Source organism: Panthera leo, chromosome E1 (assembly GCF_018350215.1).
Source record: "Panthera leo isolate Ple1 chromosome E1, P.leo_Ple1_pat1.1, whole genome shotgun sequence".
Lineage (NCBI taxonomy): Eukaryota > Metazoa > Chordata > Mammalia > Carnivora > Felidae > Panthera > Panthera leo.
Genome location: NC_056692.1, coordinates 14660279 through 14675661, shown reverse-complemented (window position 1 = coordinate 14675661; position 15383 = coordinate 14660279). Strand labels below are relative to the sequence as shown.

The 15383-nt window shown below is 53.3% G+C and overlaps 1 protein-coding gene across 8 annotated transcripts in view; it reads right to left on the bottom strand.

Annotated features, from left to right (window-relative positions):
• Nucleotides 1-15383, bottom strand: part of SMG6 (SMG6 nonsense mediated mRNA decay factor) — a 227439-nt gene that overhangs the window by 3637 nt on the left and 208419 nt on the right. For all 8 annotated transcript variants that reach the window (XM_042914577.1, XM_042914575.1, XM_042914576.1 and 5 more), the window contains 4 exons: nt 14935-15081; nt 4965-5118; nt 1802-2013; nt 1411-1492 (listed from right to left, as the gene is read on the bottom strand). In XM_042914577.1, coding sequence (XP_042770511.1) covers nt 1411-1492; nt 1802-2013; nt 4965-5118; nt 14935-15081 — 595 coding nt within the window. The remainder of the gene's footprint in view (nt 1-1410; nt 1493-1801; nt 2014-4964; nt 5119-14934; nt 15082-15383) is intronic.

Below are 15383 nucleotides of genomic sequence, written 5' to 3'. Positions count from 1 at the left end.
TTAATCTGCTAAGAATTCACACTGACAAATGGGGTTTGATTACACTAGCCGTTGCTGATGTAATTCTGATAGGGGCGGTCCCCAGGATGGCAATGGGTTCCTGTAGGCTGTTTAGGGTGAAGTGTGTGTGGGGGGTGGAGAGACTAGTAGGGTGAAAGCCAAAATTTGTCTCTGCTGAGAAAGAAACAGCTCTGAGGCTGGGTGGGGCCGCAGCAGTATCTGAACTACACTTCCCAACAAGGCCTGCAGTCCTGCCTTCCTCTCTCTCAGAAGGTGCCCCTCTAGGAAGCTGCCTGGGAGCAGAACACAAGCTCCCCCGTTTGGTTCAGCCAGGACTCCTTTTGATCACTTCACTGCTCCAGGTCTGGCTCTGAGGGCCAGAATGTACAAGCCACATGGCAGGACCCCTCTGAACAGCACCTGTGGGTTCATTACCAGCCCCTGGTGCAGAGACTCGGGTAGGAGCAGCAGGGGAGAAGACAGTGCCCCGACTAGTCTGGAAGCCAGGGTAGGAAACTGAACAGGGAAGGGAGATGAGCAACAACGGCTAAAGGAAAAGGATAGGATGTAGTTACCTATACATAGACAGAGACCAAGTGGTAAGAATGACCAAGTCTGTAGACACGGAGCTAGGACATCCTAGGAGGAAACATCAGACTCCTGGAAGCCAGGAGCAGAAAACACCTGAGCCTTGCTGACTCCGAGGGGCCATGCAGGAAAGCATTCTGGGTTGAGAATGAGGTGCTCAAGCCCCTGGAAAAGCATCCCAAGGTGGGTCTTTGGGCCAAAGACAGGACTCCAGTCACCAAAGAGGTCTTGAAAATTGGGCTGAGGGCTCAGTCCTCAAGCTGTCACCTGCCCCCAAAGTGTGATGGCATATGACACCGAGACAGGAAGCGAAGGCCCACTACTCACTAGGAAAGTACCTCCGTCACCGGCCTGACAGAGGGCAAACATTCAGGGATGAACTGAGAGTGTGAACACGGCCAAGAAAAGGGAGGTGGGCCCCAGGGACCACTGGGGACTGTCCTCTCAGAGCTGCAGAGGGCTGGGCTCAGGAGACCATGGCCAGAATAAGCTACACTGAATCATAAAGACATTCTTGCTGTCAGAGAACTCACTGAGGACCCAAGAAAGGAAATGGATCCATGCCGAGTGGGAAAGCTCCCTGCCTAGAGCCTTGCTTCCTGGGCTAGGTCCACCCCTAGTTGGCCCAGGGTCCACTGGGGAGTGGGGGAAGCTGTGACAGGGAAGTTGGATTTCCAGAGTCTGGCCTCAGGCTTGCATCAAATCTGACCTCTGATTTATCAAACTTCCCAGGCCAGAGTTGGTGGTGGAGGAACCCTTTCCTAGGACTGAGGATGGTAGGGCATGGGGGTGGATGATCCTGAGGCAGAGGCAAAGCTGTACCTTTGTTGGTGGGCATGAAGTCCTTAGCCTTGTCTTTGCAGTAGTGGAGGCAGCAGGAGAGGATCAGGTCATCGTTGTTACCCTGGAGGAAGAAAGTGTGAGAAGGGCCATTGGGCAGGAGGGGGCGCCATTCGGAGGTGGCACAGGTATACTTTTTGCCTCTGGGGTTCCTGGGGAGGATCACATCCCGGAGTCCCTCCCATACACGTCAAGGCCCTGCTTGGTTGGGTCCAACTGTGCCAAGAGTGATCTAGGGGACACAGAACTGCCCCTCCTGGGCCTCAATGGTGGCTGTCCCCCTCAGCTGCCTAGGCTGCCTGAGCTGCCTGACTTCCCGGAGACCCTGTTCTGAGGTAGACTGTGGGCTCTCCCTTTCTGCCACAGGTCTTACCAGTTGGCCAGTAATGTCCTCGCTGCGGAAGGCGATGGATTCCAGTTCATTGCCACGGCTGGTCAGGGCCCGCAGACAAGAGTCCCGACTCTCAAATCGCCGCTCGAGGAACTCGATGGACTTCCGGGCCTTTTCCTGCACCACACGGGCATAGCCCCCAGCCCGGTGGTCTGTCTCCTGCCCCTTGGCCAGGCCGTCCAGCTCATTGATCACTGATGAGACATAGTTCCACAAGTTTATCAGCTCCCTAGGCTCACTCCCAGCCAGCCCCTTCCCAGACCACAGAATCCATCTTGCCCAAAGGAGTCTTCCAATGATGCTTAGGAGAACTTGGGAGGCAAGAAGTGTCCCAGACTTTACACAGAGTTCTATCTTTCTGTGCCTTCCCCCGGGCCCCGCCCTCCTCCAAGAAGGAACTTACACGGATTTTCTGGAGCTGCTGTATTCAGAAGAAGAAACCTGGCCCCTCCATCACATTCCTTAGTTATAGGATCAAATTGAAAGAGTTTCTCAAGAGAGGCAAGGGTAGCTGCTACAGGGCAAGAGGCAGCCCCCTCATCAACCTGGACCCCCAACCACAGAAGTTCACAAGGGGCAGAGTTCTACACACTATCCCCTGGCACAGTGTAGGCAGGTCACCAAGTGGGAAGCAACAGTCACGGCCTTACTTGCAGGGGCCGTGGTATTCCCTCAAACCATGCCCTTGGCACAGACACTCCGCTGATACTGCACGTGTTTGTGTGTGTGTATGTGTGTGTGTGTATGTGTCTGCCTGCCTATGTGTCTGGGACACGGCTTCATTTTCTGGTGAAGATTCTTTCCAAAATTCCAGCCAAAAGCCTGAGGTCAAGTGGGAAATATGCACTCCTTGGGGGCTCCGGGAGAGTTTGGGGTCTGAGGCCTCTCCTCAGTGCAATGATTCATGGCTCGGGGAGTCAGCATGAGCATGCTGTTCCATGGTGAGCCTGGCACTCACTGTCTGGGTATTCAGAGACACTTTCTGGAAAGGGCCCATGTGGGAATGCACACACACACACACACACACACACACACACACACACACACAATGCCCACGCTTTCAGCAACTTGAGGCTGCTACATGTCCACACAATGTATGGTTGAGGCTGGGAAGTGGTGGTGGACGGGTGTATGGTACGGCAAACAGAACATCAAACACGAAAAACTGGTATTCCATCCCAAAATCTCCTTTCCTGCTTCCAAACTAAACAGGCTTCAAAGGGGAAGCTTGTTTGTGCTTCTGCACCAGGCGGGGCTTCTCGATGCTAGGGTCAGGCCTAAGGAGCAGGAGCAGGTTAAAGAGCACAAGAAACAAGCAGGGAAAGCTGTCTGCTTAACCCTTTGTGCTCTGGACACAGGGCGGGAATCCACTGAGGGAGCCTCACTGAACAGGAGTGCTCTTTACAGCTCCTGAGATTCCAGGGCCCTGCCCAGCTGAAGAAGGTTCAAAGAGGCTGGCCCTCACTGCCGTAGTGGCGCTGTCATTTCCCAGCAACTACGGGGGCCATCAATTTATTCTACATGTGTCCCTCTCCTATGGGTTTTCTCATATATTTGCTCCCTCCCTACCATATCTGGCTTTCCCTACTGAACCACAAGCTCCTCAAGGCCAAGGTCTTGAAGCTCTGCCTTCTGTGAGATCCCTCAGGGACAAGGAGCCTGAGCACACCGTAGGGGCACAGACGGTACTGGTGACCAAAACCCCTGCTAGCCTCGGATGGTGTCTGAGGCTCCTTCCAAGTCTTAGGGGGCTCCTGAGATGTCAGCAACCTCTGTCAGTTTATACCATTTCCTGACCATTAGCAAAACAAGTGACCACTTACTCACTTTCTTCCCCCTAAAACTCTCCTGGATAGGAAAGCACGAAGACATGTTATCCTGATAGCCGCCCCACCCCAGGACGCTGTGAGGGAAGAGGGAAAGCTGGAAAAACTTGATGGTCTTGCTGCTCTACTTTTGAAGAACAGAAAGCCTTCCCTTAGGTCTAAAGGCCTGGGTTTTAGAGGTTCTGGCCAGGCCACATGGGGAGGGGGAAGGAAGACAGGGAGGGTGGAGGCGGGACGAGGGCTGCTTCAGTGCCAACATTCTCAGGTGGTGCTAACGTGTTTCCCACAACCCCCCAGGGTTCTATAGCCTCTGCAGGGGCGGATGTTTCCTGCCCTTTGTTTCCACCCTCATCTGGCACTAAGACACTTGGGACTAGGAGGGGAGGCCCAATGGAACATCTTGGCATGGATGTCAGAGGTGGCTTGGCAGGCAGACTGCCAGTCTGGCAGCTTTTCCAGAGGACAAGGATCCCGAACTGGCTCCCAACAGCTGCTGAGAAGGGGACACTGAAAAGCCAGTCACCTTCCAGGCCCTCTCCCTCCACAGGATGGCCATCAGCTATATGAGCTCTATCAGGGATACCAGGCGCCCAGAGCCCACAGCCCATCCTCAGGCTGACCCACCATAGAGCTCCAAGAACTAAGACAGTGCCTAGACAGTCCCTTGGAGACAGCCCAGCTGGGCTCTTCTGGCCTGAGGGTGGAAGCAAGCTAGCTGGGTCCTGAGATGCTGACCCTGCACCAGCACCAGTGACCAGACAGCGGTAAGGGCCCAAGTGGCAGGAATCCACAGGCATGAGCCAAGGGCTTGCTCTGGAGGGTTTCCATCAGCCTGGCCTTAGGGTGACACCGGCCAGAAGAATGCTACCTCGAACCAACAGAATGATCATGAAAAGCTACAAGACAATCAGACCAAAGGCATCTAACCACTTCAAAATCCTCCCAGCCTCCCTGCCAGACCACCCAGCAGCACTGCCGTTATCTGCCAGGGCTGAGTGTTTACCAATAACGGGAACCAGCTTTGCTGTTTTACTGCAAGCTTTATAAGGATAAAAACAAGGGCTGGGCTCATGCAGCCTCTGGTTGCTGGGACACAGGAGTCCATTTGCTCAAGCAGTTTAAGCCATGGATCAGCCATAATAATTTGAGCTGCTCTGATTATTAAACAATTTTCCTTGCCCCACGCACACCCTACTTCCCTGCAAATCCTGTCATACGCACGCCGCGGGGCTCCCTTGCCTGTGTAGCCCCCCGGGCCGTGGGACATGTGTGTAGAGGGGGCTGCTGCGCACGTGCAGGGTTGCTCAGGCCTGACTCACCGATGAGGGGCACCACCAGGATGTACTTCCTGCTCTCCAGCAGCCGTGCCAGACTGGCCAGGTGGTCAATGAAGCCGTTGGTGTCTGGTACAAGGAACAAGGGTCTGATCTCGAGCTCCATCTGCCTCATCTGACTCTGGTCCTCCAGGACAGCCTACAGGGACACAGAACGGTGAGTGAGCCAGAGTGAGTAGGCAAGTGGGTGGACGAGCCAGGGCCCTGACTACACAGTGTGTCAGCATCCTGCCTCCTGAAACTCTCCCCGCTCCAGAGGGACAGCCAGTCCCTGTCAGGCCTGAGGGACGGGCCCAAGGACTGGGCAAAATACTGCAATAACAATCAACACAGACTAGATGGCCTGAGGAACAGCGTGTGACTAAAACCCTGCCTCGGCCAGAGAAAGCCCCGATGGTATTAAAAGTTACAGGTTTCTGAAAGACAGACCCTGGGCTAAAAATCACCAAGGGGGAGTCAGCTTCCCTGGATAGGAAAGTGGTTTCACACACATTACCTAGGCAGCATATAGAGGGGTACTGCTCGGCGCGAACACTTTATATAGAGTGCATTTGTTATTTCAGTTTATTTCACTGGATGGCCAGAAAACAAAGGTTAAACTCAAAGGCTATACAAAAACAGTGATGCTGACAACAAATTATTAATGCCCACAGCAGCAGGAGTCCATACGGTGTGATGGATTTGGACCCAACTCACATGCTCACAGAGAGCAACACCCAGGCTGATGAGATCAGCCGCCCCCCGCCCAGCAGCAGTGTTTCCTCAACATCAGTCCTGTGTTCTACCTGTGCTCCTTTGCCGCTGCTCTGCACAACCTGTATGATTATTTACTTGGTGTTTTTTCATGAAACTGACTTTAAGGCAACTATTTTTGGCTTAGCCTCTTCTTAAGCAATGATAACCACGGTTATCAAGTTTACTAGTGCAAGCTATACTTGCACAATAAAAAGCCAAAGCATCTCCTGTGCGCCGCTAAAAAACCAACTCACTCAGCACCAGTGGTCTGGGCACCACCCCTCGAAGACCACATGGCCTGGAGGCTTGTCTGTCTGATGGACGTTCACATCTTTCAGGGACGCTCCACGCACATCTGTGAAAGCCCGACTTTCTCAAGTCTGACACAGCCCCGAGTGGCAGCGGCCCTCTGAGATAGGCCCTGGGTCTGTCACTACAGAACATGGTCACTATTGTGCTGCTTCCTCTTGTGGGGACCATGGCCAAGAAGCAAAATGATTTGCTGGCATCTGCCCAGACGGTGTGCTCCCTGGGTGCACAGCAGGAGGGCACCGACACAAATCTGGCAGGGACCAGGCCAGCAGGTCCCAGCCCTGTCCCGCCCTCTCCTGATCTTCTGCCACACACCAACCAGCAAGGACACAGACACAGGCTCAGAGCAGGGGGACTGGTGTGCGTGCCAACCGAGCCGGGTCCCACAGTGCTGGCCCCGGCTGCTAACAGTCAGGGAGGAAGGTGCTTGGGTTTCACTGGCAACGACAGTAAAACTGAAAGGGCATGCCTCTGAATGCTGGGGGTGGCTTCTCTGTGACCTACTGGGGACCTCTTCCTATGAGTAAGTCGTTGCTGCCACTGCCACCACAGCTGGTGGAAGGCACAGGCCACAGGCCACAGGCAGGCATGAGAAACGCAGCTGAGAGGCCCAGTCTGACGAAGTCATCCTGCTGCTGTCGCCTCAGCAGGGGAAAGCACCCCTGCTGCCGGCCATCTTCTCGGGGGATTCGGGTGGCAGTCCCTCCCTGTGGGGTGACCAATTGCACGATGATACCCAGTCCACTAAACTCCCCTTGTGGCATTTTTTAAAAAATTTATTTTTTCTTCATATCGAATTAACATAGGCCACTATTTAGCGGCTCGGGTGTTCTGTAAGAACAGGCACTCTAACGCGGGCGCCTGGGTGGTTCAGTTGGTTGGGTATTCTACTTCGCCTCAGGTCATGATCTCGCAGTTTGTGAGTTTGAGGCCCACATCGGGCTCTGTGCTGACAGCTCAGACCCTGGGGCCTGCTTCGGATTCTGTGTCTCCCTCTCTGCCCCTTCCCCGCTTGTGCTCTCTCAAAACTGAATAAATGTTAAAAAAAAAAAAAAAATTAAAAAAGAAGAAGAACAGGGGCTCTACTCTTCCTCCTCATGGGGAGCGGCGGCATTCCAGCTGTTCATTTCCCCAGATCTTGCTGTTCTCTATCCAGCTTTTCCACTCCAGGAACATTCTTCCTGGTATCACAAGACCCCAAATCTCTGTGTTTCTGGAGGAGAAGGAACAGAACAGAGACCTGGCTGGGAAGAGGACAGGGGCTCAGGGACCTGAGCACTAGATCTCTGCCACCGCCCCACCGACTCTTCACATCTTAGTTTTCCTGCCTGCAGAAATGATAGGCCAGCTCTGCTCTGACTCTAAAGAAGAGGACCTGGCTGCCATTCCTCACCCTGCGTGAACAATAATGAGCTCCTGAGACCCTGAACCATCCCACCTTTAGAAAGCTGGCCTTTTTAAGCCAGGTGACCAAGGGAGGCCAAGGGCTAAGAGCCTGCTTGTGTGTTCTGATGACAGGACGGAAGAAACACCTAGGAGCAGGGTACAGGGAAGCTCTAACTGTCTGAGTTCTCAGACCTCTGGCTCAGGGCCAGAAAGGTGAACAAAGGCCGTGCGGGCTCTCAGGGAGGTGGCAACCTCGTTGGTTCCCCAGGGGTGGGGTGGGGTCAAGCTGTATGAGGGTGGTTGGAGCTGTGCTGCCATCATCCGGTCCCAGGGACGCCCGCAGACAACTTCCCTTAACCTGGCTCTGCCTAGTGAGTCACCACACAACTGCTTCCTGTTCCCCACATGCCCTCACGGAGTCTCAGGAGGTTAAATGAAGCTGCTCCCCCTTCTCCTGGGGTACCTGTGGGTCTCTGGGGGGTGTCATACCTGGGTCATGAGACTGGCCCAGTACCTTTCAAAAGAATGGCAGACGGAAGAGGGACCGGGAGTCTGCAGGCCCTCTTCTGCGGGTGTCTGTGTTTCCGGCCCTCTGAGTGGTGCTGTGTGTGTGTGTGTGTGTGTGTGTGTGTGTGTGTGTGTTTAGCATTTGCCCTCCTAACTTTTCCAGATTTTACCCGTCAGATTCCTGGCAGCTGTGCACGGCGCCTGTGCCGGCCGTCACGTCCCATTCCGATCTCTGGGTCGCACGGTGAGAGAAGGACACAGGATGCGCAGGGAGTGAAAAAGTGATGTCGGTGGGGAGAGTGCCAAGTCCCCACTCACAGCCATGGGACGCTTGGGGAGACGGGGGAAGCAAGCTGCTGTGGAGTTCAGAGGCCGGTAGTGAGATTTATTTTTGTTTGTATGAGTAAAAAGCTGCAGAAGCCTCTGGTGGGGGTGAGGGGGGCTCAACTGGAATGCTGTGATTCAGACAGACTGGCCCTGGCCTGGAGTCAAGTGTGCTGACCCGGAAGGAGAGGTCCACTGGAACCCTTCTCGTTGCAGCTAAGGTTGGGCCACGATGGTCCTTGGATAATGAACTGGGAACCCAAGGAAAGCACGGACACTTTGAATCACACCAGTGGTAGTAGGAACCGAGTTGTCATCAAGTGTGGAAGGAAAAAAAGAACTCAATTCTGTTTCTGGAAGGTGCTAAGTAGCCAACTTTCTCTGAGGTATGAGAGCATCCTTGAGCAAGGCAGTGGGGAACTGGGAAAGAGATAATCCACAGTAACATCTAATGAGGAAGCTAACAGGCTTGGGAGAAGGGCTCTTTATAGGTTAAGTTCCTTCTAGACTGTGGGGATGTTTTGGGGATGCTGACCCACTGAAAATTGGGACACTGAGAATTACAAATAAAAGGTATTGCAATTAGCTCACACAGGAGCTGTGGAACTTGAAGAACCCAAGTCACGAAGCAGAGCCACATTGAGAGAAGGCCCTCTTAAGTCTTCCTTCCGCTTAGGACTCCACAGGGAGTGTGGCTGCTCCCGTCCCTCTACTGGGTGATGGAATCATTTATCCCTGGGCCTCTCTGGTCAGAGCAATGTCTTCACCAGAAACAAGAAGTTCTGTGCCACAGCAAATTTCTGTGCTCATTTTGTATGTGAAAGTATCTAGGAAAATGCCTGATACATGAATAAATAACCTCACAAGTGTCAGTTTCCCTTCCTCCTGACCAGCTCCATTTTTCACCTCTTAGATTATCCAGGAGGGTAACTATCTGGGGAAACCACTCGGGAGCAGAGCTGGAGATGGGGAGGGGAGAGAGACAGGGTTGTTAACTTCTGTGATAAGATGATAAGACTCATGGTACTCTTATTGTCTTTTTTTCTTTAATGACATAGAAAGCTTTTTTAAAAATGAAAAATGGAAAAATGGAAATGAAATAAAAAATAGGAATAGTTGGTGAGATAACCACTGACAGTGCAGGCAGGCAGTTCCTTCTCGAGCCACAGAAACCAAAGGGAACAGATATTGCATTTGCTATCAAAAGAGAGCAGGCAGCACCAGGGGCTGGTAAACCCCTGGCATGATAAACATCGTCATGTAGGGTGGGTGCTCATGGGGAAGTCTCCGTTTAGGATCCCTTCTCTGGATGTTCAGTCAGTGCCACAGAACTTAACGTGTGCCTGCTTTCTTTTCAAAAGTTACAATCAGAAAAAACAAAAACCAAACAAAAACCAAACAAGAAAACCAAAACAAAAACCAAAAACCAAAAACCACCCAAAAAAGTTATGATCAGGATGAGTTGCTTGCTGCTTCTTATAGTTTTATGAGGACTGATTTTATTTTCAAACTAGACTGTAAAGAGCTCAAAGAGAATGGTCTTCTTTTCCTATAGTTTCTTCAACAATACCTCGCTCGATGAGCTCAATCACAGAATCTCAGAGCTGGAGGGCATCTTATGGCTAATCCGACTTGGATTTTATCCGGTAACTCTCGTTCTGAGAATGCCCAGGAGGTGTGCCTTTTCCTGACGGAGAGGGAGTGGCGGGGTGAGCATGACACCTCTGGGTTTGCTCCAAGCAGTACTAGCCTAAGGGTGCTGCTTCAGCCAACAGCCCATGGGTTCATTCTGTAGGAGGTCGGGACCTTGTGGACGCTGCAGGAGCTAGGGAGGCGAGAGTGGCTGCAGCAAACTGGAGACCCAGCGCCACAGCTTGTGGAGAAGCTGGAGCGGGCTCTGGAATGGCTCGAGTAGGGCGGGCGGCTGCCTGGCTCTGCAGGCTGATGTGCTTTCCTGCCTTGGCGTGAACGTGCCCCTGGCCTGGTAGTGCAGTGGCTCCCACCCTGCCTCCGACAGCTAGGAGCCAGGGCTGAGTGTCTGCCTTCCGCTAGCTTCCATACAGGTGTGGGGGGCTCTGTGTGTGCCCCATTGTTCCACAGCACCACCCTCCCCCAGCTGGGTGGCAGTGTGAATGGGCCGCAGCTATATTTAGAGTGAAACTCCTGGGGCCACCACAAAGGAGTGACTGCATCTTCAGGAGGGTGGGTGGGCGGGAAGGGGACAGGGGAGCCAAGCTATTTTCAGAACACATGTCATTGCTGGCTACAGAGCAAGACTGTGGCCATAATGCCGAGGGAAACAATAGCTGTGGCCAGAGGAAGAGCCTGTTATGTTTCAGGTGGGATGTTTGCAACTGCTCAGGAAACCCGACCCCGCCCGACAGCAGCACAAATCACAGCAAAGCCTCGTGGAAGCGGGGGGGGGGGGGGGGGGGGGGGGGGGGGGGGGGGGGGGGGGGGGGGGGGGGGGATTCACAGGGCCAGGATGAGGTGCCAAGAGGCCACGCCTCATGCCTAGAGGCAGATTTTCAGTGACTGCTTAGCCCTAGGGGCCTGATTAGGACTGAAACACCTCAGACCAACTGCCCAGACAAACCTTGTACCTGGCACTCTGGTCTCCAGACACCTCCCAAGAATGGCAATGGGAATGAAAAGGACTCGGTCAGAAAGCATCCAGGTGGGCAGAACCGACCTAATGTGAAGAGGTGTCTCAGGCAACAGGCAAAGCCTGGGGTGAGCCAGAGAGCGTGGCCTCAGGGTCCCAGGTGGGCGGTCTTGGCCCCTCAGTATTCAGGGACTTGCCTGGGTGCCGTGGCTCCAGCTGCACAGGCCCGGAGAGCTGCCCACACCCCTTTTCTGACCTCCAGTCGGCCCCACTTACCAGCCTCTGTGCAAGGCCGGAAGAGGGGAGGGACAGGCTGCGGAGGGAGGCTAGGCCTCACCTCCCCCATCCCACAGATGAGCTTGGGCCCAGGGGTCTAGGTGGGAGAAGGGAAGTGGGGGTGTGGCTACAGCCCCAGATCTCAGTTGGACTTTATAGCCATCATGGGGGCCAGGAGGATTTTTTTCAACTCCATCTTCATATCCCCTTCCCCAAACATGTGTGGTTCCTGTTTTGCTGCATCTGTAAAAGGCGCCGGGAGCTGGGGACTTGCCTTACACCTCTCAGTTAACACCCCTGGAGACTGATGGAGTTCAGAGCAGTGTAATTTACAGCCCATCTCTCCAATCTTAATTCACCCGATGCTCCTCTCTTCCTTATTGTATTAGTGTGACCCAGGTACCTGCCAACAATAATGGCCTCTCCAGCTAGGAGCCTCTCCCCCACTCCCAGGACAATTTATACCTTTTCCTTGGGATTTTCCCCCCTTAAATTAAACAAAAAGAGGAAAAATAAGAAAAGGTTAACATGGGTTTGGAGTGCTGCAGCCCCGTGGTTCTGGGCTGGGAGCCAATGGCCCGAGGGCACACACATGTGTGTGCTCTCCCAGAAGGGCCTTCACCAGCCCTGTTTTACAGCCACCTCGGCACAGACTCCAGGGTTCACGCATATGGCCAGACAGATGTGTCTGGCTTACGTTCAAGGCTGGAAAATGAAGAATTATGGAAGTGAAGGGCCCCGGGCATTAAAAGGGGGGGGAAGGAAGGGGGGAATTTTTCCTCTGCTGAGAAATCCTCCTGTGGCTGTGAGGCTGGAGGAAGAAGGCTGACAGGAGGCAGGGCCGCCAGCAGTGGTGCATGTGGGGCCTGTTCTTAAAGGGGCCACAGCAACCCAAACCCCAGCTGGCCCATAGCAGGCCTGTGGTGCCCAGGCCCGAGCAGCCTGCTCTGAAGGAGGTGACGGGGGAACAAAGTTCCCGAGCAGGGGCAGCCCCAGGCACCAGACATCAAGCAAGATTCATACAAGACCTCCGGTTTGCAATGCACTGCCTGTTGCTGGAGAGGCCAAGCTGAGCAAGGCGCTCTTGACGAGGCCATGTCCCCATGGCATGTGCTCCCACAGCATCCTGTACTTCCCTTTGGCCACAGTACACGCTGACGCCTCAAATCACTGGCTCCTCCATTCACTGTACACCCTGCACCTTCTGGGGCGGGACTTCTTTGGTTTGGTCCTGTGTCCCCCGACCCCTAGCCTAGCAGATGCTCCACTACCACTTATTACACACTGAGATGGAGACATGGTACTTGCTTCTAAGGAGTTCACAGTACAACAGTGGGGGTGGGGTGGGTGGGGAACACGTCCAAAAATAACTGTAATACGAGACATGATACAAGTTTCAGAAATGAAGCATAAATCAGTGCCACAGGAACACTGAGCAGAGAGGGATGAATTCCTCCTGAGGGGTATCAGGGAAGGCTTCACTGGGGAGATGAAGTTTCATCTGAGGACTGAAGGAAGACTAGAGTTTCAACAGGTAATAGGAAATGTGGAGCAGGAAAAGGGTATTCTGGTCTGAGGGAACAGCATGGACTGAGACCCGAGAGTGGGACAGGGTAGAGCACGTCAGGGGACAGTGAGAGGAGAGGACGGTTAGTGTTGTGGTCCGGGCAGAAGGGCACTAGTGTCTGGACAGGCACTTTACACGCACTGTCATTCTGAGGTAGGTGCTGTTACCACTTTCGTTTCATAGATGAGGAAACAGTTTTAGAGAAGTTAAATAATTTGCCCAATGCCACACAGCTCGTAAGGCTCACGGGCGAGAGGAGAAGAGGCTGAGAAAACATTGGGAACAGACAAGAAAACCTTAAATGCCATAGTAAGGAATTAGATTTTACTAGTGAAGCAGAGGCACAGATGATTTCTGAGCAGGGGAGCAGTTCTTTTGGGAAGAGAAGGATGACCACACGTGAGGTGCCCTGGAGGCAGCGAGGATCCTGGTGTGCGGACGGCACGTTCGCAGACTACTGAGTAAACAGCACCCCCTGGAGTTGTGCAATGCGTGGGCTCTGACTGCTCTAATCCAAGTCAGTACATGGCCTAGAGCAGCAGCTGTGGCAATGGGAACAGACAGGAGAGAAGGGAATAAATGAGCAGAAGGGGTTAAAAGCCAGTGAGGAATTTAAGAGGATTGTCTAGTTGCTACTGTCTATTAAGTCACCGAACAAATATCTGCTGAGTGCCAACTCTGCACACTGAGACTAAGAAGTGACAGGAAGGAGGAGGCCAAGAAGAGAATGGTGGTGAGGAAGCCTAGGAGGGAGGTGTGGCCAACAGAGGGCTTGCTTGTGCTTGACTGGCGGCTGCAGGAAGGGGGCTTCAGGGCCTAAAGCTACAGGGACGTCAAGTATGACGGGGATCGAGACTCGATGAAGACAGGTACTTGGTGACTTCTGACACCACAGTTTCCATAACTGCTGGGTTGAGGGTCAGGACATGGAGGCAGCAAGTATAGACAGAACCTTTGGAAAGACTGATGCTGAGGAAGAAAATAACCACAGGACAGGAAGAAAGACAGCCTGAGGATGAAGCTGCCTTGCAGGCCACAACAGAGGGTTACACACAGACCCTAGAAGGGCTGAGGAGGCAGCCACACCATGACAGTGACCTGGTAGGAGGTACCACACACTTGATTCCAACCAGCCAAGGGACATGAATACCTCAAGAGCAACAGATCCCAAATGGTATTCATTCCCCTTCCCGGGGCAGAGTTCTGCTCGGTGTTTAGACAAGTATCAGGCCACAGTGACCACTTACGGAGCACACACCGTGTGCCATTCATTGTGTTACGTGCTTTACACGCACTGGTTCCTGTAGGCCTCACGGCAATTCTAGGAGGCAGGCGCTAGTACCACTTCCATCTTACAGATGGGGAAACGGGCTCTGAGAAGTTAATGTCCCCGAAGTCACAAAACCAGTAAGTGGTGGAGCCCAAGAATGTGATCAGGTCTGCCTGACCACAGAACATTAAGCCCTGTGGCAAAGGCAAGGGGCGGCTGAAGCGAGGACTGGAAACAAGACATTCCTAAAGAGGCCCGATGCTTCCCCATGCTTACGGTCTTTAAAGTCTTTAAAGGGAGGAACATGACTGGCTCTTCGCTGTCTGCCCTGAGCCCCAGATAAGAGGAAGTGAGCTTATACAGTGTAAAAGGACAGACTTGGGAGAGCCATAGAGAAAAACTTGCCGCAAGTGCAGGTACGGGTCCACAGCTGAGCTGGTGGTGGAGGAACTGCGTGTGGAGATGAAGTAGTTTCTCTCCAGGAGGGTTTAGTGTGTCCTGTCCAGAGGGGCTCAGTCATTACACTCGGAATCCAGATAAGCAGACTGTGGCTATGACATTCTCTTCCCTGAGAAGTGGTGTTCTCAACAGAGCACCTATGACCTCTCCAGGAGTGCCTGGATAAGGTTTAAGGGGACTCTGAAACCCTGAAATTGTGTGGAAGATTGTATATGTGTAGGTGTGTATTCACAGATCATCACTGGAGAAGAAGCTTTCAGCAGATTCTCTGAGAAGAACCTGCTTCTGCCTTGGAGTCCACGAGAAGGGAGACTCCAGGCACCAAAAATGCTACCAGAATTTGGTGATGGAGAAAGAAAATGGGTGGGACCAGTAAGGATACTGCAAGACCGTCTCTTCCTGAGAGGGTCCTTCTTATCCCTACTTGTGACTCACACTCCCCACCCCCCCCCCCACCCCATGCCCTACACAGCCACCACCCTGATGGGAACCACCCTCCCCAGGCAGGCCCCACCTGGATCTTTTCTTGGCGACGCTGCTGCTCAGCTATCTTCCTGGCCAAAGCCAGCTTCTTGGCCCGAAGTTCCCTGATGTCATCCTCACCCCCGCTGCCTTCGGCCTCTGAATCTTCCTCAAAGTCTTCAATCACCACGTCCTCCTCCTTTGGGTGGTGGAGCAGACCAGGGGAGAGAGGAGACTGTGAGCCCATGGCCCTTCCCAGCCCCACCCTTCTGTCCTCCTAGCACTCCCAACTCCATGGAAAGAATGGCCTTTCCTTACAAAGGACCCCAAGGTGTGTGCTTCCTTCAACTCAGGCAGAGAGGGAGTCGACAGAAGCTGCCACCTTGCCCTACAGCAACTGCTCCCTTTTGCACTCCAGGCTCTTTCCTCTTGGAGAGTCATATGTCCACAGGAGAAGTGACTCACACACACATATACTTCCATGCTTATACACACAGCTCT